The sequence below is a fragment of the Musca autumnalis genome, unplaced genomic scaffold (genome assembly GCF_047663935.1).
Source record: "Musca autumnalis isolate F117 unplaced genomic scaffold, ASM4766393v1 scaffold_1, whole genome shotgun sequence".
NCBI classification, from domain to species: Eukaryota; Metazoa; Arthropoda; class Insecta; order Diptera; family Muscidae; genus Musca; species Musca autumnalis.
The window spans coordinates 323392113-323417976 of record NW_027411644.1 but is presented as its reverse complement, the minus strand read 5'-3'; the positions used below and the strand labels follow the sequence as shown (position 1 = coordinate 323417976).

Sequence of the window (25864 nt, the reverse complement as noted above, 5' to 3'; positions counted from 1 at the left end):
GAAACAATTTTGGCGAGTTGTTGCTTTTGTTATTATTGTGTTGAGTCTATCAGCACTAGGTTCAGATATTAGATGTTGCCTTTAATATTAAAGAAATTAAAAATTTGTAGTGTAAATTTGTATACAGCCAAACACTTTGTTTTTCAACACCAAATGCAATAGTCTAAATGTGATGGTGAGACGATGGTGGGGGTTGTGTTGTGGTTTGTTGATACAATGGGTCTCATGCATAAAAACGAGTAAAAGCGATGAGTTGAGTCAAGTAAGCAATTGCTCGTAAGTTGAGTTAGATCGAACAGCAACAGCTTTTGCTCAATTTCGTATGCATAAAAATGAGTTCAAACCAATTGCAATTACTTGAGTAAATTGAGATCAAACGTCTAATTGTTATTGAAGTGCAAACATGTCGTCAAGTGGAAGCGAAGTAGAAGTAGAAGCAAATAATAATAATAAAATAGAAACTGACGATTTATCTAAATTTTTAGTACAAAAAAATGAAAGAAAATATTTACTTGAAAAAAGTCAGTTACCAAGCATTAAAAATAAGAAAAAAGAAACAATAGAAACATGTGTCAAAGAAATGAATCAAAAATTTGGAATAGAAATAACGGAAAAAATATAATAAAAATGGCTAATATGAAAATTTTATCCATTCGCTTGCTTTGGCAGATATAAGTTTTGCAACTTCCGCAATTATTCGCGACACAGTTGATTGATGGACTCCAATATCTGTGGCTATACCATTTTGGAATCCAAGATCTGTACAGAATCTTAAATAGAGTCGAATTTTATCAATGTTGCTGAGGGCACCACCATGTCTTTCTTCTGACTCCTCAAAAAAATAATTCGCTAACCAGCAAATGCTACTACCATCAAATCTATGTATTTATCATTTTATTATTAATTATATAAAAAAATAATAATTAAGATTACAAACCTGTATAATTTTTTATCCTCACTTGCTAAATTTGTCTTACGCTGTTGATAACATTTTTTATTTATTTTTGGTACAAAATATTCAGCCATGATTCCTTTTTAGTGTACGCGAGTCAACTAAAAGGCATGCTCCACAAAATTTAAGCAGGAGCTCACAAAAGTGAGCAACACCTTGTTTTTATGCATATGAAAATGAGAACAATCTCATCTAACTTCAACTTCTAAGTTCAAACTGAGCAAGAAGAGATCAAACGTGAGCAGTGAGTAAAAGCAAATACATCAAATTTTATTATGCATACGACAAGCACTTTTTACTCAAAAAATCGAGTCCGAGCTCAAGCTCACGTTTTATGCATGAGACCCATTGTCAATACGATGGTGAGACGACGAGACCATTCAAAAGAAAACGAGAACAAAGTTGGGAGCATTTACCAACCAAGAGAGGAAATATGAGAGTAAATAGTGGAATATCGGGAAAAATAGGAAAGTGATTTTGTATCTCATGAAAATCTTACATATTTTTGAAAAAAATAGTGGATTTTGGGTGGATATAAGAAACTGCACATGTATCTTATGTGAGGTACCTGTACAGTATGAAAAAACTGCATCACGAACGAAGATATGTAAAAATTCTTGAAATATTTTTTTCTGTGTACAGATCTTCCATAAAATAAAATTGCTTGTCTTCTAAACAAATGCAGCTTGTACTGTGGTCCCATACCAGGAAATTAGTTGGGTATCGTAACATCAATTCGAGCCCAATGTGAAGTGAGACGATTGCATCTACCGGATCTTAACTGGGCTAAAACCAATCGTGTATGTTTTGGCAACCGGTGTTCTTCTGCTGCGATGAATGGCGGATGGTCTCCGAGTACAGCATTCTCCTCTGTACATTTGTACATTTTTGCCTACGCATCTGCATCAGTATTAATTCTATTCAAGCCTTCCTAGTAGGCTCGTTGTATAGAGGAACAAGAGTTCCTACTTGTGATCTTGTCGGAAATAGATGTGGGTTGTGCGGACAACTTAAACATGCTGTCGAGCGTTACACCCAATATCTTAGGGTAGTTAGTGATAGTATTCAGGAAACCATCAACCAATGTGTTCAGGTGAAGCCTACCTTCAGCTGTCCAGGTGGTGAATAGGGAGGCGGTGGATTTAGCGGCGGATATTTTCATATTTCTCAAATGGAAGAACAAAGTCAGCTATGCGGATGTTGAATCTACCACATATGCCATCGACGATAGGATCCGGCGCGAAGATCCTACAATCATACATTACGATCTCTATGCCGCCTGTATATAATAATAATAATTGTTCCGCAAACATCCCTGAAGGGACGAGGGAGATTTCTCTCATATCAATGAGTGCACCCCGATTCATATTGGCTCAATGATATGGGACCTACTTTTTATTGCCGAGTCCGAACTGCGTATCTTAAGACACCACTTGTAGAGAAGTTTTTCATGGCTTAAATACTCAGGAGATGTCGCCAACATTACTGAGGGGTATTGTGCCACTGTTGAAAATTTTGATGTTGCCTGGCCTGGGAATCGAACCGCAGACCTTTAGCGTGCAAGGCGTGCATACCATTGCACCACGGTGTGCATACCATTCCACCACGGTGGCGCCTGTAGGTTGTGAAATTTGTAGGAAGGTAGAAGTTAAATTGGTCCGAAGATATCACCCTGATCTGGGGAACTCCCTGTTTCACTCTACAGGTTTTGGACTTGTTATTTCTGAATTATAGAAACGATAGGCGTCCGTACATATAGTATAATTGATTATCCAATGTTTTAAAAACGGCTGGAGGGATGTCTTCTCTATATCCTAGAAAAGAGCTTGGCATGGTTAACGGTATCGAAAGCACTCCATAAGTTAAGAGCCACCATAACTATTCGGTCGCACGGACTGCTCTAGTTCAGTCCGACGACTGATATGCGTGGATATGGCGTGTAATCGTATTGTTGTGCTATGCAATTTCCGGTATCTATGTTAATGTTGGGCAAGAGCTTCTTATCGTGGGGAGGATTAGTGCCTGTAGAATATTTGTTACTGGCGACAGGAGTGAAATCGGCCTGTACGATTTTCCTCTGCTGGCATAATTGCCAGGCTCCAGTAGCGTGACCAGCTTCCCCGGCTTCCGGTACAATATTGGGTGGCTAACAATAGGTTGAGGATACTTGTTAAATACTCAATGGGTCCATCCATTGATACCATTGTATGATTTCGCGTTTCGAAATGTCTAAAAACTTACCATTTAGATGGAAAGGTAATTTCGCCCTTCACCCTCGGGGTGCTCTATCGCATACTAGTGTTCAAGAGTAAGTTCTTTAACTTTTGGGTCATCAGGCTTCGTACGACGAAGATCATCAAGCTCATTTTCTAGTCCCGTCGCCTCTGCTGGGAAATGGCTCTGATTTCGAGCGGCTGCTGCAGTGATGATGTCCCGAAAGGTTCACTCAGCTACCCGAGGATCTGAGGGAATGAGCAGTTCTGTGAAGCGGTGATTGGTAAATTCTCTGAACCCTTGCCAATCAGCTTTTCCATGTTTCAGAAAAGTACGGAGTTCAGAGGTTATAAGGTCGGGTGGTTTCCTTACGGAAACGATGATATGAAGCTGGGCTGAGCCAAATTACAGCTCTGAAGAACTGTGGAAATCTCCTCATATCCTCGTAGGAGCGTCTTCATTCACCGTTCGAAACGTGGAGCTATCAGTTTGCTCGGTCAGCAATGTACCTGGTCATTACAAAATACCGAGTGCCAATGTTCATAGTGGGCAATATCGCGCATATAACGCAGGGCACAGTTGTTCATCGGTGTACACATTAAGCAGCTCTATGTTGGCAGTACCACACTTTACTTCTGTCCCCACACATTCCACGTATGGGTCACTAGAGTCAAACTCAGACTGGTATCCGCTTCAGGTGCGCTCATACGTTGTAACCATCGCAACGTTGCAAGTTACAGGTGACGGTGAGTTGTGTTACCTGGATCGCGGCGATTATGATTTTTTTTTGACTCATAAAGTCCATAATTTTGCTTACCGTTGCAATTGAATTGCATGAATGATGTATTTCCGGGTCTCTGAACCCTTGCCAATCAGCTTTTCCATTGTTAAGAAAAGTACGGAGTTCCGAGGTTATAAAGTCGGGTGGTTTCCTTACGGAAACGATTATATGAAGCTGGTCTGAGCCAAATGGCAGCTCTGGCGATCTGTGAAAATCTCCTCTTATCCTCGTAGGAGCGTCTTCATTCACCGTGCGAAACGCGGAGCTATCAATTTGCTCGACCAGCGATGTACACTTCTGGTTATTACCAAGGACGGAATGCCAAAGCTCATAATGGGCATTGAAGTGACCTAGCTCACAAAAGCAAACCAATATCGGGCATATAACGCAGGTTGTTTTGTTAGATGTTGTGTTTATTTCTGTTGGGTAGACTGCGGAGGCATCTCGCATTCCGAAGACACACAGTGAGATGTGCTGGTGCAGCAAGCAGCTACCTACCGCAGTAATCCTGGGTGCAACAAACTCCAGAGCATTTTCGGAAGTGCACCCATGCTCTACGTTCATTACATCTCACTACTGTTGGCATGTGGTGGATGTGGATCTTGTTTGGCTTTGGTGTGACCAATCCATCTCCTTCTCCTACGTCTAATTTGATTTGGTATCGGTACCTGTTTCGTTAAGTTGGTGTTGGGTCAGAATAATCTAAACATACTTTTGAGGCATTTGTTTATGAACATCTGTAACTTTTGCTTGATGGTGTTAGATACAAGCCAGATTCCATTGCCTTATTGCAGAATCGATTTGAAACAAGCATTAAATTCGATTGATCACCAAAAATAATGGATTATTTAGTCTTTACGCCCTCTAAAGTCGACGACCCCGGCAAACATTTTAAATACCATGACCTACAAATCTGCACCTGGAGTGATCGGACTCTTTACGGAGAAGGTCCAGTCTAGGCATTTGCGGATGTACTTATGAAGTACAAGACCCATATTACTGTCATACAGTAAATACGATGGATTGAGAAAGTCGTTACAACAAAACCTAAGTGTGATGCACTGTACTATAGCTATATCGGCACCAATACAAATTATGTATGTATGTATGTGCGGTCGCACGCATACGACATCGAGAGCGTAAATTTCACTCTCTCCACAAACATCGTGTGGGTTATTGCATTGCTGAAATTTAAAATCATTGAAAAAAGCGACGATACAACTTTCTTCATTGACTTCTGAGTGAAGACTAAATGGTGGTTGTTTTGTTGTTACTCTCATTAAGGGCACGTGCGTCCCTTATTGCCGGATGCTGGTATAAAGCAAAAATTGGTTGCGGATTTATAGTTGGAGGTTAAAACATTTGGTCTCGAGCTTCTTCCCGGTGAATAAAAGACTTGCCGCCATTCGCATAAAAGCTAAATTTTTCAATATCAGCCTTAATTGCGTCCATGCCCCTACCGAAGACAAGGAGGAGGCGTGAAATATGTTACGAGCGCCTAGAAAAAAATATGACCTTTGTTCTGCCCATTACACATTAAAATTATTCTAAGCTATTTCGATTCCAAAATTGGCCCAACAGTCGCAAAATGCAGTCTCCATAATCTAACATTTGAAAGCGGAATGAGGCTGATAGACTTCGCAGCAGCAACATTGGCACCTGACAGTCACCAAATGAGAAAATAAGGAACCAAATTGACCATGTTGTGATTGATTAAAGACATTCATCGAGCGTGTTGGACATACGATCGTTCCATGGAGCAAACATCAACATGGATCACTACCTTTCTGCAGCCCGTCTAAACGTAGTAAATAAAGTATGAATAGGCACAACACGGAAATTGGACATCGGTAAGCTGCAAACACAATAGATAGCCACAATATACTTCAGTCAACTAGCCAAATTGCTTATTGAAAGCACCGATTGTCCCGATAACATATCAGCACACCGATGGCTTTGGTAAAGACAAATCCTCCTGTAGAGAAGCCTTGGTGCTTGCGCAAGCAGACAACGCTGTGCTTGGTGTGTTTGAGAGAAAAATTCTTCAAAAGATCTACGGGCTAATATGCGTTGACGGGGAATATCGACGTAGTATGAACGAGCTTTATATTCTATACAACGACATCGCACAGTGTCCGATTTTCCAAAAAACCTGGCCAAAAATCGAAAAAAATAATATCAATTTACACTAAAAAGGGTCAGATATTGTTTATAGGATCCCAGTGCGTGTAGTTATGAAAAAATATATACATTTCTTGTTTAATAAGTGGGTATAAATGCAGGTCGAAGTGACCCTATTTGGAATTTGTTTTTTTTTTTTCAATATTTAAGTTGTTTATAAATCTATGATAATATGCAAAATAAACAACGGCTATTAAATATTTTCTTTTTGTAATTGTAATGAAAGGTATGTGAAACGTATTTAAGATATTCAGTGTCGCCAATGAATTGTGCGTTCTTTAATAATTGATGTCCGTACTTGTTAATTTTTTTCAAGATCAATTTTCACAATAAATTATGAAAATAGTTGTGAGTAAGATCGAGTTGGGCCGTGTAATTTATCATTTCATAAAAAAGGAAGGGTTTTTTACCAATTTCCATCGAAACATCCTGCATATATTTGCACTTTGCGTTTTTATGTGATATTTTGTCTTGCAGGTATATACATATTTTCTTTCATTCAGAATGTCAGAATACAGTTTGGGTATAATTTGGAGTTTTGGTATATTCTAAGATCTATAGTAAAATTTTCTGGCGAACAAATTTGTAGAATATTTTGGTCTGATCCGACCACATTTTATAGGAGATTTTAAAGATTTGTGGAAAAAGGGACCAAAAGGACCCCTTTTATGACTCGCTCGAGGGTTAATTTTTTTAAGACAAATATTCCTTGCATTCTTGTCAGTAAAGTTGCCAAAGACATTTTACACCTAAAGTGCAAGGATTCCAAGTGATCTTAACTCAAATATTTGCAAAACTGTAGAAACTGTAGTTTCTTGGTTTTTGGCAAAATTGATACCGATATTTCCTTGGTAGGTAATACAAATAGAGATTTTATTTCTTTGGTGACTTATAGTGAAATTTAGCTGAGAACATTTTTGTCTTTGACGCCATTCTTCTGAAATGATGCTTTGTATGACAATTTTGCCAAAACTTGGATGAAGTACACCATTAACCCTAAAATGTTTTTCAAATTTGCATATTTCTGGAGTTAAGGTAAGATATAGAGTTTTGGTGTATTCTAGGACCTATAGTAAAAATTGATGGCGAAGAAATTTGTAGAATATTTTGATCCGATAAGATCACTATTTATAGTAGGAGGGAGCAAAAAGACCCCTTAAATGACCGCCTGAAGGTTAAATAATATCAAAAATGTAATCAGCGGCCCGAAAAACATAAGAACCAAAGGTTAGGTCAAAATCCATTCATTTTTAGAGTTTTGGCCAGGTTTTTCGGAAAATCGGACATTGTGCAATGTGTAGAAAAATATGATACCAAATTTATACAATACAATACTGCTAAAATTTTAGCTCAAGAGAACAATTACCATAAACGCTTTACTCTTGAGATGTTGCACATAATAAACACACCCACTAACAAACGATTAAATTATAAAACGGACACCGACAATTGCGCTCAGATCTATAGACATTTGGTAAACAAATACAGATATGAAAAACTTTTAGTTAAAGATAGTACTTTGAACAGTAAACAGTCATTACGCTTCCTTTAAGTAAGTTTTAAGTAGACATCACTTTTGTCAAACATTTACAAATTGTAATAATTGTAGTTCCCTGAAGATGATTGGAGAATCCAATCGAAATATTGGAAACAAATAAAGCTTGGAAAAATTAAACATCAAGTCTTTTACTTAAAAAGCCTATAGCCTAACAATACAACAACAGAAGAAATCAACAGAAGGCAAACTATTGAAAAAAAAAAAACCAACATACTGCTAAAACTTCATCAAGAAATATGGTTTACCATCGAGAAAGCTTATTTGCTTACTGTGATAACTTATAAGGATAGGAAATTAAGAGTAATATTGAAATTACAATCATTCAAAAAATGTGGAAATTAAAAAGCCTATTGTTCGGGAATTAGTTAAAATCAGTTGATGCGTTTTTGGATACAGCGAATCAATCTCTTTCACTATCTATGCGGTCAAAGTGTGCCGCCAGTTGCATCACACAATGAAAAAAACCTTAAAGTGGGTAAAAATCGAGCAATTTGCATACGATTTTGATGCGCATTCGGTTTCAGTAGCACCCATCAAAAATACGTCTATATACACATATTTCAAACAGATTCTTCGAGAACCGCGGATGTGCCTCCGCATTCTATTTTTGGTAAAAAACCCATATTACTCGCGAATCTCTGTAATTTATGAGACGCGTTTTCGCAAATATTGTAATCGCGTATAAAGGATTCCATTTACGTAAAAAAATTTAAAGAAAATCGCGGTTTAGTACGCGGATTTGTCAAAATAAATTTTTGCTGATTTTCCTATTTTCAGGGTATCCGCGGTTTTAGTGGATGGATTCGATCGCGGATGGGCTCATTAGATCCGTCGCGTAAAAAAACTAAATTCACGCGGAGTACAAAGGAAATTGAATGGCACTTGTAAATTTTAAACGCAAAAAATAGGTTTTTTAAAAAAAAAATTCACGCATCAAATATTGGCCTTTAGACTCCAATTACTAGGATGCTGTAAGGAGCACACTCATGAGATATGCATTAAACGACGTAAAATCACGAGTTTTATAACCCAATTATGAGTTTTGAATATTATCTTGTTGCGCGTCCGAATTATTAAAAAAATTCAAAAAACCCCGAAATTCCGGCTTCAAAATGTCAGCATCAATTTTAGGTGGATGCAGTGGATATATCGAAAAATTATACACTAATATCATATTGCCCATGAAGTATTCTTTGAGTCTTTCTTTGTGTATATGTCTATAAAATGTAAGGTTAAGCCAGAAATCGGAAGGGAGCATAAAAAAACTTGTTGGCTTCAACCCATTTTCACCTATTTTTCTACATTGATGCCAACACAACTTCCACGTAAATTAATTTTAATGGTCGATATTATGGGATCCCTCCTAAAACACTTCATTTTAAAGAATGTATTTCATACTATATGGAATATGTTAACAGTTCGCGAATTCTGAATGGGTGAAACTCGGATTCATCGATTGTAAAACATTTTTGGTTTTCGCCATATACACTTTCATAGGGCAAAATGTGCCTCATCGAAATAATGGTTTTAGACCCCAAGTATGTTTGGACGAAATCCGTTTCAGACAATTTGGAGTTGATTTAGCCATGTCCGTCCATTTGTCTGTCTGTCTGGCTGGCTGGAGCGCACGATAACTCTGGAATGGATCAATCGATTCGGTACAAAATTTGGCTTTCGTAATATTTTATCCAAACTTAGTTTAAGTTCGAAGATGGGCTATATCGGTCTACTCCTTCCGGTACCTCCCCCACAAAAGTTCGAAAATATTCGGAAAATTTGTGCGCACCATTACTCTTGAAGGGAGGAACCGATTTGATCCAGGCTTCGCGCATCGTGAAATTTCTACTAGACTTAGATGAGGTTCCAATATGGACTCAATCGGTCCCCTCCTTCTGGTACCGCCCACACAACATTTCGGATAAGTTCATATTAGGACCTGCTCACGAATCGCTTTGATTTTTGTGCCAACTTGTATTCACTGCCCCCCATACGATGGTACAAGTTTCATCATGGGCAAGTCCATACTTCCTGAGAAAATAGACTCAAAGGTGCAAAAAACCACTATGATGCAGTCTGTAGTGGTTGGAGGGCAAAATAAATCTCGAACGGATCCACAGTGGATCCACTTGTATGGAGAAAGTGGACAAAAATATTTGTAGTGTAAAAATGCAGCCAATGCGCCGGTTACAGCTTTGTGCTGCTGCGAAAAGTATTTTAAGAAACCACGAGCGTAACATTCTACCCCCTTTCCCCTCTGGAGGGGGAACACGGTAAGAATTGTTTTATACTGTTAATACAAAATGACATGAACAAAGGTCCCGATTATCTTATGATGCAAAAATAGGCTTGGGAAACAAAACAATCTCCAAAACAGCATAAAATCCAACCAATTTAGCGGATTAAAAAAGCAACATTTTTGTCTGAAAATTGGTAAAATGTTTAATATAGATCTTATAGCGTTCTTCCTGGAAGGCACGTACCGCTAACGTAAGACAAATTTGAAAGAAGATTTCTTCATCTTGCCAATGATACCAATTATGTTAATGTACGTGGTCAGATGACAGAGTTATTCGCTAATATATCCATAGATAGGGCAGTTTTAGTCAGCGGCCCACCATTTATAGTCTGGCACTAGATGGCAGCTGATTTTAATACTGAATAATCTTAAACCCATGAAAATTATTCCCGAGGTGGGCACTGGTGGGTATCATGACTAAAACCTTAGGTCAAATTTAAGTATATGATCGAATTGGCATTACAAAATACACTAAGAAAATATGCAGCAAACTAGAATTCCACAACACGCTAAAACACTATTTTTTAATGAAAATTAAGCTATTACCTTCTCTTTCAAAATCGACTATAATATTTTGCTATACGTATTAGTTTCGCGATATTTTGAATATATTTTTTTGCACTTAAAATATGTTTCGACTTTTGAAGCTATTCTTAAGAAGATCGCGTTCGAATGAAACCAAAATTAATATATTTTTAAAAAGGTCCATGACATAGCTGTCAGTGTTGCCAGATGTTGTACCAAATTTTTGACATTACTTTTTTTATTTTTGGCCAATGGGTGGATCCACTGTGGGATCTGCCGATTCGGTCCAAAATTTGGCATTCGTAATATTTTGTCCAAACATAGTTAAGGTTCAAAGATAAGCCATATCGGTCCACTCCTTCAGGTACCTCCCCCAAAAAAGTTCGGAAAAATTGTGCGCGCAATAACTCTTGAAGGGAGTGACCGATTTGGTTAATACTTAACACATCCAAATATATCTACCAGATATAGATCAGGTTCGAATATTGAATTTATCCATGTCCACTCCTTCGTGTACCTATCACACAAAGTTTCGGATAAGTTCACTTTAAGACCTGCTTCCGAATCGCTTTGATTTTTGTTGAAGCAACTTGCATTCGCTGTCTAAATTGCGACGGTAAAAGTTTTTCTACAGGCAAGTCCATACATCTTGTGAAAACAGGCTGAAAGGTTTAAAAACCCCTATGGCACCATAAGTAGTGTCTGGAGAGCACGATATCTCTCGAACTGATCAACCAATTTGGTCCAAAATTTGGTCTACGTCATATTTTGTCCACACTTCAGCTTCAGTTCAAAGATGGGCAATACCGGTCCACATCTTCCGGTACTTCCCCAATATTTAAAAAAATTCGAAAAGTTATACGATGACCCACTGAAATGACTAGTGGGCGCGATATCTATCGAAAAGATATGACTCCCAAAATAATATCCACTTCTATAATGGACTATGTCGGTCCATTTCTTTAACACTTTGGAACTTTAATCCTAATCCACATTTTTTTCGGCAAGTTCAAATGTCCAAAAGTGTTTAAATTCACATGGGCTGAGGGTATATCTCTGTCGGCAAAGCCGACTGACACTTTATTACATGTTTTTTTCCTCTTCGCTTGCTACGTTGGTTAACAACAACAAAACAAGAAACACAAGTGTTTGATGCATACACGCCACCAAAGCCCCCTTCTTCGCTTCTACGTCTTCTATTGTAAAATACACACAGCTGTTTATTAAAAAAAAAAAAAACATTCCGTAGCCGCGAGAGCCAATTTGTTACTCTCTTTGACAAACATCCTCCCTCCACCCATAAAAATATGTTCTAACTTAAAAAAAATTGTTGGTACCCAAACAAATAACATTAAATGTTGCAAACATATATTTGTTTGGACACAAACAAATTATGTTTGGATCCAAACATATATTTGTTTGCAATCAGCACACCGATGGCTTTAGCTTTGGTACAGGCACATTCTCCTGTAGAGAAGCCTTGGTGCTTGCGCAGGCAGATAAATCTGTGCTTGGTGTGTTTGGGAGAAAAATTCTTCAAAAGATCTACGGGTTAATATGCGTCGATGGTGAATAACGACGTCGTATGAACCACGAGATGTACCGGCTATTCAACGACATCAGTATAGATAAACGTATCGAGATGCAACGATTGCGTTGACTAGGCCATGTTATAAGAATGAGTGATTATGAACCCACTAAGAAGGCGTATAAATATGGGTCGCATGGCGCACACGCAGAGCTGGCAGGTCAAGGCTTCGATGAAGCGAACAAGTGAAATACGACATCAGAAAACGCCATATCCAAGATTGGGAAAATAAAGCAACAAACAGAGAGGAATGGAGATATTTTCTTACTTCGGCTTATGTAACAAATGTTCTATAAAGGGCCAGCTAAGTAAGTTATGGTAAGAACAAATTTAAACCTTTTATGGATGAAATGACTTTTAAAGGTCTTACTATTCATTGAACTCTCTATGTAAAATATCCACTGTAGATTCTAAAGATGACTTTATATTCCACAATAAAAACAACATCTAGAATTGGTTTGAGATTTCACAAAATTCATGACGATTTCTTACCAATTCTCAAACCCTAGCATTTATCTTTATTTAAAACATAAAACATTATCGGCAGTCAGCACAGCACGCAACTATACGAACATTAAAAACCATTAAAAACTAATAATCAACATTGTTGTTATTTTTATGAATGCCAATTGCACTTTAATATGATAAGAGACTCGAGCAAAAAAGGGAAATTCTATAGAATTTTTCCAAATCCAAATTAGTTGGCCATGGTCTGTTCTTCAGGCCGGTAATAGTTTTAATTTTTTTTATTTTGTGCATTTGTTGTGAAAGTATATTTGTGGCGAAATGACGAATATCTTAAAATATATCCTGGGTATTATAGTCCTTACGATTTCGCTATCCTTTGTGGCAGCGGAATTACCACGCACCATCTTGAGCGATGATAAAGCATTTGCTGGAAATTTTAATAATGTGAAAGCGGATATTAAATTTGAGCCCAAAGCAGTTGTAGAAAAATTGGCAGATGAAAATAAGGTAACTTCAAATGTTTTTTTTTTTTTTTTAGAAAAGTATAAAAGTATGTATATTAATAGAAGGTATATGCCAAGACTTATGTATATATAGAATGTATATGAATTACTAAAACTAACAATTTTACAAAAACAACATTGTTGTTATTGAAAATAAAATGTCAAAGGAAATATTCAATAATAGGGACGTTCTTAAAAGCTTCTCAGGAAAAACATAAATACATTTTGAAAGTCCTCTAAAATAGAAAAAAATTGAATCAAAATGTATATATGTATAAAGCGATCCGATTTGTTGTAGCTCCTTTTTAATACAAGTTTTGGATGAAAATAAGTATTTTATGGTATCACATTTAGAAGTTTAACCCCCTGTTTATGTATTTCGAAACGAAAATATGTGCGCATGAAACACACCCAAACTTTAGTTTTGGAAATATTGTTGTCTTTGCTTTTGCTTCAAAACAAAAAACAATTTTGAAAAACACACACAAATTTGGTTGTTTTTCTTGCGCATTCATTTTCTTATCGACATACATGAACAGGCCCTAAAATTCTATGAGTAGACCCTAATACATTTTGAAAACCCAATCCACAAAAAAAAAAAAAAAATGCAACTGATTGCCACTTCTACCTTCTATAAATATGCCTTGGTAGATGCAACTGACATTTTTTTCTTTGTTATATAATATATAGTGTTAATGAAAATAATTTTGTTTGAAGTTATTCGACCTTTATAACGAATTGATAAATGAAATTCTTCTTTGAGCTTGAGGTCATACGTTTTTTATTATTTTTATCTTTTCATAATTCCAATATTTCGCAATTTTTAAAATTGCATCTTCAGGGAAGATCTACAAAAAATAAAAACAATAACCATATTTGTTTCTTAGTGGCTAGTATCACATCAAATTGTAAAGATAAACACAAAGAACACACATTATGAGCTCGCTTACAATTTACGTAAAAATATTTAAGTCAAATTTTACTTAGAACTAATGTAGTTTCACTACCATTGTCGAATGTAAATATTGCACTAAATGTTTCTACGATTGCACGATCTCTTTTGTGTCAAATGACGATAGCAATAGGCTGCATTGTCAGTATCACTTTTGTAGTTTATCTTCTTATTCGCTGGTAAGTCGTTGATATGTAACATTTCCAATGTTAATCTCCTGTTATAATTACTCTCTGTTTGAAGTATGAGGACGCTCTCAAAGTTTGGCAGGTGGTTATTAGTCTTGCAGTGGTCCGCAAGTGCTGTTTTTTGGATTGAGTTCTGATGTCTATGTTTTATGTCAGATCTATGGGCAGATAATCTAGTTTTAAGTTTGTTTTTCGTGGTACCCACATACATTTTACCACATTTGTCATTTTCATTGCCTTCACATTCAATACGGTATATAATATTATGTTTATCGAGTTTGGCTACTTTATTCTTTGTTTGGCTAAAAAGACGTTTTAGAGTGTTGGTGGGCTTAGAAGCTACGTTGTATTTGTTCTTATCGAAAAAACCAGAGTGTTGGAATCTTTCGGATGACATTTGGGGAAGCAAGCCAAGCAAGCGACGATTGATTCTGTTCTGGCCTTTAAGCTAAAGTAGCTTCAGTTGGCCAATACAAGTCTTCCTCTTATTTCACAAATGATGTTATTTGTTGTATTTATGAAGGTGCTGAGGTAAACGAAGTCATTAACTACCTCAAAATTTTATGAACCACAGTTGGCTCAAGTTCCATGGACGCAATTCGCATCGATACCATCAGTTTCTTGTCTTGTCTGTTTCCTTGTTTGACAACTCTTTTGGTACTGAACTGTTCGGTGAGGTTATTTCCTATTTTAACTGAGCACCTAGTATAAGTTAATGTCATCTTACAAAGCCAAATGAGATTTGCGGGGATACCAAATTCAGACATGGCTTGGAATACCTTACAAGAAAAATATGTTAAGTGTAGTACTGCATCTCTTTGGTCAATGGTGGATTTGTCACGTCTAATGCCGCATTGGTATGGCGCAATTATTTCGTTGACCATAAGCTTTAGTCGTTCGCACAATATCTCTGACACTATTTTGTAGGCAACAGGTAGCAGACTTATGTCCCTATATTTATCGCCTTTTTTGTGGACAGGACACAGGATGATCAGGTTCCAATCGTCGGGTACGCGTTCTTCCTGCCATATGGTGTTAACTAGCTGATGTATACACCTTATCAGCGTGTCGCCTCCGGTTTTTAACAGCTCGGTTGGTAAGCCATCTGCTCCTGCTGCCTTCTTATTCTTCAGCCGGTCTATTAGTGTATTTACCTCATCTTGCCTGCGCGGTATACATTCAATACCATCTTCTGTGATTGGATCTGTGGTATGTTTGACATCTTCGCTAGTATTGGATACCAACAGTTTAGAAAAATTCTCTTTCACTATCCTGAGCACACTATCTGTATCAGTTACCAAATTACCTTTTGATCCCTACAGGAGGTTTCACCTGTACCAAAGACATTAGTTTGATGTTTTACCCTTTGGTAGAATTTTCGGACTTCGTTCTGGCTCCTGTACATCTCGATTTTTGCACGCTCCCGCTTTTCCATTCCTCTAATTTTTCTGCAGAAAAGACGTTTCCCCTCCCTCCTTTCCTCCAGACACCTCTCTAGTCCGCTACGCAATGCGACTGATTGTAGAGCAGCCCTCCTCAGAAGGCGAACATGTTCCCCATTAGTTCTCTTTCAGTTTTTGTTGAACCACAAATAAGATCACTTTGGAGGTCAATAAAGTTCAAATATGAATAACTCATCGAAAGAAACTTCAAAAAATTGTTTTTTCCTCATTTTCTTAAATGGAATTTTGTTCTCTGTGAGAAAGGCTGTTGTAGAGTAGTCCTGTATGCCACATTTTTCTTTTTAGTAACAGTACGATACTCCTTCCTTCCGGTTGTTTGTATGGAGTGGGCAACATTTTGCCCCTGTGGTGATATGTTATCGGGATGACGAGCGCTTTGATTAAGCAATTGGGCCAGTTGAGTGGAATATATGCTGTGGGTATCTGCTGTGATTGCATCTTAACGACGTCCAATTTCCGTGTTGTGTCTGTTCATGCTTTATTTGCTACGTTTAATCGGGTACGTACCTTTGCTGCAATAATGTAGTGATCCGAGTCACGATCGTACATCCAACACGATCGATGAATGCCTGCCATCTATCACAAGTTGAACAACATGATTTGTTGTTTTTTGTCTGGAAAGCTGGTACTGCAAACTATCATGTTTTTCCTCTGCGAAGTCAATCAGCATCATACCACTGTCAGATAATTCACTAACTAAAATGTGAGTGATCACGTGGCACATGTTAACTCACTACCTTTAACGAGTGTTAAATGCAGCTCTCCAGGTGACACCACTTGAGAAAAAAGAAAGGACTTTGTCATGTTAAAGCCTGTCACTCCCATGTTGCTTGGTATCTTTCATCGTCAATGTCCTGTTTGTGTCAACTTCAATACAGAATATTAAACCTTCTCTGAATGACGTCCATATGACCTTCATAAAAAATCAATAACATTGGTGACCACAATAAAAATGTAATTGTTCAGTGCTTTTGTAATAAATATCATAAAACAATATTAATTTCAGAATCAGTAAATTTTAGTGTACAAAATACAACTAACATTCAGGTGATAAGATATTAAAAATTCACTTTAACTTGGATATCAACAATTATAGTGTTCAATATCATAACGAACGAATATCGTATAAAGTGAATATTTCATATTGCTCTGTTATTTAATTTATGATTTATTTGTTAGCAGAACTTTTTATGGCCGATTGCATATCGGTTGGGCCACAGTCATGTTTATTATGGGAAAATATGCCAACTAATAACTAATGTTTGAAATTTATTTGAACCCATTTATTTTTAAAATTTTCAGATTGATTATCGTCTGCCCACGGCCATAAAACCGACACTCTATGATTTGTATTTACATCCTGATGTTAAAACTGGTAAATTTTCGGGTCAAGAGGTGATCACGGTCACCGTTGTTGAGGCTACGCAACAAATTATTTTACATTCACATAAATTACAAATTAGCAGTGTTTACACATCAAGCGGTAATGTTAAAGTGGCCAGTTATGAATTCGATACGGAACGTGATTTCTTGATTGTCAATATGGAAAGTCAATTGACAGCTGGCAGCAGTATGCGTTTGGGCATCATTTTTGAAGGTGATATGTTGGGTAAAATTGTTGGCTTATATAGCAGCTCATATTCTACACCCAATAATGAAAAGAGGTAAGTGAATTTTTCTTAAACATTTTGTAATGTTAAATTTGGAGTTTTCTTCCGCAAGCCTAAAAGTATACTTTATTTTTTAAGTATTTTTATTGACTACTTTATTGTGTTCTTAAGGTTGATTTAGTTTAAGTGGTTCGTATATTTCATTATAATGGATGAACATAAGATATATACAAGCTAGATAAACCGCATTTTGAAAAGTAGTTTACGAAAAAATGTAGCAGAGACACTTAACAAAAAGTTTTTCTTTTTATACTCCGAACTAAGAATAACTTTCCAAAGGCGTCGATCTTCTCCTTACTTTTCCTATTTTGGATGCCATGTTTTGTGGTTTAATCTTCAACTTTGTCTTTCTATCAAAGTTTTGGCTTTTCCCTTGGGACGTACAACGTCAAGTGACTCGCATTCAAATGCGTTGGCATCTTTATCCATCCTGCTTGGGCCAACCAACGCAATCATTGTAGCTCGATACCTTTTTACTATATCATTCGCGGTCGGCTGGTACAGTTCGTTGTTCATACGAAGATCTTTAATTTTTCTCTTCTCAGATGAGGCTGATCTTAAAGAATTGGAGGGCAACTGGAGAATATGTTTTTAAGTCTCGATTTATCATAAATCCAACACCCAGTGTGCCCGATTCCATCGATCTTACTGTAAGGCGATGATATCAGCTTTTTGCTTACCAAGTACATCCACCAGTGCGCAAACTGCACCTTCAGTATAAATAGAACGGACATTACAGGTGTGGGTCACCAGATTTATAGAGGTTTGCTTTTATTTTCTTTATTTTTTATTAGTGGGATGCTACGCCCAACCCAAGTATTTATCGTTCATATGGTCAAAGGCGGGGCACATGTTATCTCGGTAATTTTAATCGGTATTAAAGGCAGTTCCACAGGTGACGCCACGGAGAGTTCAGTGTCCACTTGAGCTGAAAATGGGACCAATATAAGTCCTGGGTTTTGCCAAGTTAAAGGATTTCGCAATATCTTTCGTATTTTTGCAGTTTTTTCTTTTTGATCGAAGTTTTCTTATTACTTCGGCCATACATTTGTTCATATATTGATTCTGGATTATCAAATCATTTTTTTTTTTGTTGGTTGACTTTTTTCTAATAATGAATTTCTTAACTTGCCGCAGATACATTGCCACATCTCAATTTGAACCCACCTATGCCCGTCAAGCTTTTCCCTGTTTCGATGAACCCAACATGAAGGCCCAATTCCGCATTACCTTGGTGACACCAACTGGCGATAATTATCATGCTTTATCGAATATGAATGTAGAGGTAAGTTCTGTTGCTACCCTAATTATGTTTGAATGTCATTAAAATCAACTACTTTTAGAGTACTACATTTTTGGATGATTATACTGAAGTTAATTTTGCCACAAGCGTACAAATGAGCACCTATTTGGCTGTCTTCTTAATATCGGATTTCGCCAGTACCACTAGAACTGTAAATGCTGAATATGGTGACAATTTTGATATTCGTATTTTTGCCACCGAACATCAGTTATCAAAGACAACCTTTGCTGCTGATACTGCTGCTGCGGTTACGGAATACTTTATTCGTAATTATAAAGTTGAATATCCATTGCCGAAATTGGGTAGGTACAAACAGGCTGACACATTCAATAATTTGCTAATTGAGAATGAAGTGTGGATTCTTAAAGATCTCAATTTATAACGTTAAGAAATATTTTATGAATTTCTACATATTTTCGTTCATGATGTAGTTTTTTCATACTGAACTGTTAAGTGAGGTACCCATAAGATACATATGCAGTTTCTCATATCCATCCGAAAGCCAATATTTTTTCAAAAATATGTCAGATTTTCATGGGATGCAAAATCACTTTCCTATTTTTCCGTACATTCCCATTATTTGCTCTCATATTTCCTCTCTTGTTTGGTAAATGCTCTCAACCTTCTCAGCATCACATTGACACTGTATCAACAAACCACAACACAACAACCAGACTGAAATACAGCTAAACGCTAAACTACCACCGTTGCAACAACCAGCAAACCAAATACCTACAGTGCGTTTGTTGTCGAAAAAACAAAGTGGTTGTACGATATAGTTCGCATCTACATTTTTTTTAATTTCTTTAATTTAAAGGCAACATATAATATCTGAACCTAGTGCTGATAGACTCAACATGTTTGTACATATGGTTCATATTGTTCTGCTATGCTTTACAAGAGGATAACATCTATGTACAGTAAAATCATTAGAACGGTCAATACAATAATACAAAATAAAGCATTATAAAAAGGAGCAAAATTTGTCACTGGTTTGGTTGGTGGTGGTGGTTGGTTAGTCAATAAAAATAAAACAACTCGCCAAAATTTGTTTTTTTTTTCAAACTCTTAGAAGAAACCTGTATTTTTTGCTTTATGAAAGGCGTCCATGAAATGCAGAAATTTCAACCTTGCAAGACTTTATGAACACTATTTCTAAAATTCAGTATTTTTTCTGTGTAACAGAGATTATTTGTGAAGAAGGAGTTCTGGGTTTAATTTTTGAAATCGTTTAATTTCAGATATGGCTGCTATTCCCGATTTCTCTTCAAATGCCATGGAAAACTGGGGTTTGGTAACCTATCGTGAGGCTGCTCTCTTATACGATCGCAGCATGAGTTCTACTTGGAATAAACAACGTGTTGCGGCAGTTATTGCCCATGAATTAGCTCATATGTGGTTTGGAAATTTAGGTATGATGAAGTTTAGATTTCCATTTCGATCAGCACCCATTTATACTTGTCTTTTTTTACAGTTACCATGAACTGGTGGAGCGATTTGTGGCTAAATGAAGGTTTTGCTCGTTTTATGGAATACAAAGCTATTAACACCATTAATCCTGATTGGGGCTTGGTAAGTTAGCAAATAAATACACACATAGTTTAAAACGACTGGGTAATTAAAAGAAGTCCAGGATTATTAAATGTAAGGATATAACTGGGTAGATCGGTCATTGACCAGATTTGAAAGCAAATTAAAGGTATCAATGCTTAAGATATTCAGAATAAGGGGGGTATATATACCTCGCAAGCATTATATTAGATAGCCGTTACTATTTTGATGTAAGTTAGCAAAACTCTTATCACTATTTCAGCTACACGAGTAACTCGATATCGATATAGTGAAACCTTCAAACCACACCCCAAATAAAAGAAATGTGTCCATTTTGTGAATATTTGACATTTAATTAGAACAATTCATATATTTTTAGAAGACGACATGGCGCCCAACGTGGGGACCTACATATTTTTAACTATTTTGTGACTTTTTAACATTTGAATAGAATTCGTAATTTTTCAACTTTACATTGACTAGATACAGCGTCCATATTTTTGGAAGGCGGCTTGGCACCCGACGTGTGGACCCACATATTTTCAACTATTTTGTGACTATTTAACATTTGATTAGATTTCGTAATTTTTCAACTTTACATTGACTAGACACAGTCCCCATAGTTTTAGATGACGGCTTAGCGCCCAACCTGGGGACCCACATATTTTCATCCATTTAACATTTGATTAGAATTCGAAATTTTTCAAGTTTATATTGACTAGACACAGTCCCCATATTTTTGGAAGACGATTTGGCGCCCAACGTTGTTGTTGTAACAGTGTTTATTATTATGTTTGTATGTTCGTTCTTCTGTTCAATCTGGCTCTGGGTCTATCTCCAGTTCCAGGAAAGTGGCTGCTTTGATGGGATGTAACCACAGATCCACTGGAGTTAGATGAGTAGGTTTGGCTGGGTAGTTGAAAATGTGTTTTGTGTCGTGCAGGCCCATGCCACATACTGGGCAGATGTCTTGCACGGCGCGGTCGATTTTCGCCCAATAAGAATCCCGAGCGTAGTTGAGCCAAAACTACTCTAATTTGTCGTGGCAGTTGACGCTTCTCAGCTGCAATAGATGGGGGATGTATTTCGAGGACTTTATTCACAGTATATTTGCGTATGGCCTTAGCAACTGCATCCGTGTGAATAATATTTAAACCTGCTTGATATGCCTGTTGATCTAGGGGTTCTCTCCTATTTTGTTTGACCTCCGTCTCTAGAGCATGAATATCCTTCATGATATGTCTGAATGTGTCGGGCCTAGCCAGCAGATGCTGATTGGGATGGCTCTCACGGTAACACCCACGCAAGTACTGCTTTACTAGAAGAACCTTTGCCTCCTCATATAGATGGTCCACTGACGACTTGAGGAGGCATCCAGTTGCTGTTCTCAGGGCGGCATTCTGGCAGGTTTGAGTATTTTTCCAATTCGTATTACATAATCCCGGGGACCAAACTGGAGCCGCATAGCTTACCACAGACCGACCTATCGCCTTATATGTGGTTAACAAGGTTTCTTTATCTGCACCCCAAGTGCTGCTGGCTAGGGACTTGAGGACCTTGTTCCTACTTTTCAGTTTGTCGCAGATAGGCAGAATCGTGCAATCATCCGCATACGTTACGATCTCGATGCCGTCTGGAGGGGGCGGAATACAGGAGAGGTAGAGGTTAAACAGTTCCGGAGATATCACCCCACCTTGGGGAACTCCCTGTTTCACTCTACGGGGTTTGGACTTCTTGTTCCTGAATTCCACGTACGACTGGCGTCCACACATATAATTGACTATCCAACGTTTCAAGCTTGGCCGAAGGGTTGTCTGCTCAATGTCCTCAAACAGCGTGGAGTGCCTGACTGTATCAAAGGCTTTTCATAAGTCTAGCGCCACCATCACTGTTCTATCGCACGGCCGTCCCTTGTTGAGTCCTTGCCAAATATGCGTGGTAAGGGCGTGCTGCGCAGTTGTCGTGCTGCTTACGGAATCCATGCTGATGATCGGTAACTTGATAGCTATTTGTGATACTGGGGAGGACTAAGGCTTCAAGGGTCTTTGCTACGGGCGACAAAAGCGAAATCGTCCTGTACGATTCACTTTTGCTGGCATCCTTGCCGGGCTCCCGTAGTCGGACCACCCTGCCCATTTTCCAGACTTCGGGAACAATCAGGGAGGATAACGACAAGTTGAGAACTTTAGTGAGATACTCCACTCCCGGCTCATCCAGCTGCAGGGCCCACGCTTTGGATGATTTAGGGTTCCTGATGGCATTGGCAACATCATCCATTGTAAACTGTGGTAGTTCCTCCTCGGCAGGAAGAGATCTGATGCGACGTAATACTCTTTTCTTCGCCCCGTCACTCTCGGGATGCTCGACAAACTGTTGATTGAAATAACTTGCGCACCTCTTGGGGTCAATCAACGTAACGTCGCCAAACGTGGCGAGCTGTGACACTCTCCTCTAATTCTGATATTTGACAGTGCAAAACGTGGAGCTGTAAACCTGCTCAGTTAGCGCTGTACCTCTCTGGTCGTTTCTGAGGGCCGAATGCCGTATCTCATGATGCGCATTAAAGCCCCCCAGGACCAGACGATTATGACCTTCCAAAAGATACAGCTATTTCTCGGCGGGATGTATACGTTCAGCAACTCTATCTAGGCAGTCCCACACCTGACTGCTACCCCCATACATGCCATGTACAGGTCATTAGATGCAGGCTCAAGCGATACAGGTCTGTATTGGACAGACTGGTGCAATAGGAAAGCTAATCCCCCACCTCCACTTCTGGAGCGATCCTTCCTTAGCGATCCTAACCATCGCAACATTGTAAGCTGCAGTTGTTGTTGAGCTTGGTTTCTTTCACCGCAGCAACCTTGATATTCCTCCAACTCATGAAATCTACTATTTTCTCGATCTTACATCGGAGTCCATTGCAGTTAAATTGCAAAAAGGATACATTTTCCGGGATTGGGACAACAACGGCTTGTGTTAAAGGCTGGACTTGTCCACGTGAGGAACTACGACAGGGACTAGTAGTTCCTCACGTGGACAAGTCCAGAGCAACCCCTTAGATGCACCCACTCCTGACATCTATTACATCTCACCGAAGGCTGGATGTGGGTGAAGATGCGGATGTGACAAACCTAGCACAAATATATTGGTTTTCCTCCGTCCCGGCACGGTCCGAAAGAATTCGGAGCAGGCATTCAGGGATATGCTGCTCCCAACACAGAAAAACGAAACAAATACAAACATATGTACACTGAGGTGGCAGCCGCTGGCCGGAACAATGATGTTGTCTAGTTCCGGCCCAACGTAGGGACCCACACATTCTCAAATATTTCAACGCAAATAGAAAAAAGGTGTAACCACCATTATTTTCTTTTCTTATTTTTCCAGCCCGATCAATTTTTATTGCATGCCTTGCATAGCGTAATGAAATTCGATTCTACACCAGTATCTCATCCCATTGTTCAGACGGTAGAAACTCCCGATGAAATTAATGAAATTTTCGATACAATCAGTTATGAAAAGGGTGCATCGGTTATACGTATGTTAGAAGATATCGTTGGTGTGGAGAAATTCGAAGAAGCTGTTACGAATTATTTGACAAAGTTCAAATATAAAAATGCCGTCACCGATGATTTCCTTACCGAAGTAGCCAATACCAATCCAGGCTTTGATGTAAAGTAAGTGTGAAATTCAAAGATTCATATTCAAATGGTCGTTCATGAAATCTTAAACTCCCTTTAACTTTCAGATCAATGATGCGCACCTGGACCGAACAAATGGGTTTGCCAGTGATTAATGTAAAGCGTGCCTCTTTAACCACATTCGAAGTTACCCAAAAGCGATTCTTCTCTAACGCTGAAGATTACGAAAACACCTACAATGACTCCGAATTTAAGTAAGTTTCACTAAAGCCTTTCAATTGTGCATATTGTTAACAATTTCCCTATCATTCCAGCTACAAATGGACCATACCCCTTACCTATTTCTATGACACCGATTCCACCGTTCGCCGCACTTGGTTCAATTATGATCAATCCTCAGTCACTGTAGTTGTACCCATCGATTCGAAATGGTTGAAATTAAATAGCCATCAAGTTGGTTATTATCGCGTCAACTATGAAGATGATATGTGGCGTGAAATCATTTCAGCCATGGTGGCAACTCCTGACAAATTCGATATTTCTGATCGTGCACATTTACTCAATGATGTCTTTGCCTTGGCCGATGCCAGTCAAATAACCTATGATATTGCCTTAGATATGACTAAATATTTGGAAAAGGAATATGACTTTGTACCATGGTATGTTGCTGCCACTAAACTCCAGGCTTTGCAGGGTAATCTGATGCAAACCGAAGTCTATATGGATTACTTGTTGTATGCCCGTGCATTGATCAGTAAGGTTTACCAGGAAGTAACATGGAATGTTGATGAAGATAATCATTTGAGAAAGTAAGTTTATTGATTTTTCAAACATAGGCTGACTTCCTCACGTTGGGCGCCAGATGAAAATGATACGTGTTTGTTTTTACGGAGCAACTGCGACGTTTTGAAATACATAGGTTCGAAGTTGTTAAGTACAACGGCGTTATGAAATGCAATACTTCAGACATTTGCAAAGCAACGGATGTTTCGGAAGTTAGCCATTATTTACAAGTTGAAAATTTCAATTATCAATTCCTAAAAATATGTATTTTCTCTCTTGCTAAAGCCGCCTTCGTGTCAGCGTTATTACCGCCGCTTGCTCGTTGGGTTTACCAGATTGTTTGGATCAAGCTGCCACCCGTTTCACTGCTTTCTTGGCCGACCCCACCAACAAACCTGAACCAGATCTAAGAGAGGTTGTTTACTACTACGGCATGCAAAGAATAGGCAAACAGCAACAATGGGATGAATTATGGCGCATTTTTGTTGCCGAAGAAAATGCCAGCGAAAAACTTAAACTAATGTATGGTTTGGCCGGTATTCGTGAGCCATGGATATTGAAGAGGTCGGTAGTATACATTTAAAAATATCTATCATCCACTTACCCCATTTCCTCTTTTAGTTTCATTGATTTAGCCTGGAACGAAGAATATGTTCGCAGCCAGGATTATTTCACTTGCATTCAATACATTGCCGCCAATCCAGTTGGTGAACCCATTGTTTGGGAATTTATTCGTGAAAACTGGTCTACTTTAGCTACACGTTTTGGTTTGAATGATCGTTACTTGGGTCGCACGATTCCAGCCATTACGGAACGTTTCACCACCGAAACAAAATATGAAGAAATGACGGAATTCTTTGGCAAATATCCTGAAGCTGGCGCCGGTACCACATCGCGTAAACAGGCTTTGGAAAATGTAAAATACAACATCAATTGGTTGAAGAACAATTTGAAAGATGTTGAAAATTGGTTGCAAAATCAATAGGTTACAAAATAAATTTTAATAGTAAATTCAACTAAACGTAACTAAATATAAATTAATAATATAATAAAAAAAAATTAAACAAACAAAAATCACCTAGACTTCGATTAGAAGATTCTTTGTAGATAAGCTACATAAATACCTGCAGCCTACATCTGCAAATAGAAGCAATAACATGAGTGGTGGATGTAAATAGGTGTTCAGAACTTCACTTTCGCAAGGATTATATTAGAGATTGATTCCAGTTCCAGCTATACCTCGA

At 38.0% G+C, this 25864-nt stretch overlaps 2 protein-coding genes across 2 annotated transcripts in view; one reads left to right on the top strand and one right to left on the bottom strand.

The window, feature by feature from the left end:
- LOC141390089 (uncharacterized) overlaps positions 1 to 25358 on the bottom strand; it is a 175209-nt gene extending 149851 nt beyond the window's left edge. The window contains exon 1 of the mRNA XM_073962589.1: positions 25225 to 25358. The gene's annotated coding sequence lies outside the window, so the exon portion shown is untranslated. The remainder of the gene's footprint in view (positions 1 to 25224) is intronic.
- On the top strand, positions 12794 to 25694 carry LOC141390082 (aminopeptidase A-like). The gene is made up of 11 exons (XM_073962549.1): positions 12794 to 13070; positions 16972 to 17333; positions 18477 to 18624; positions 18683 to 18944; positions 19884 to 20054; positions 20117 to 20214; positions 23584 to 23873; positions 23945 to 24091; positions 24152 to 24646; positions 24906 to 25184; positions 25242 to 25694. The coding sequence occupies exons 1-11, from the start codon at positions 12882 to 12884 to the stop codon at positions 25603 to 25605; spliced, it is 2805 nt and encodes a 934-aa protein (XP_073818650.1). The 5' UTR covers positions 12794 to 12881; the 3' UTR covers positions 25606 to 25694.
- The last annotated feature ends 170 nt before the right edge of the window (positions 25695 to 25864 follow it).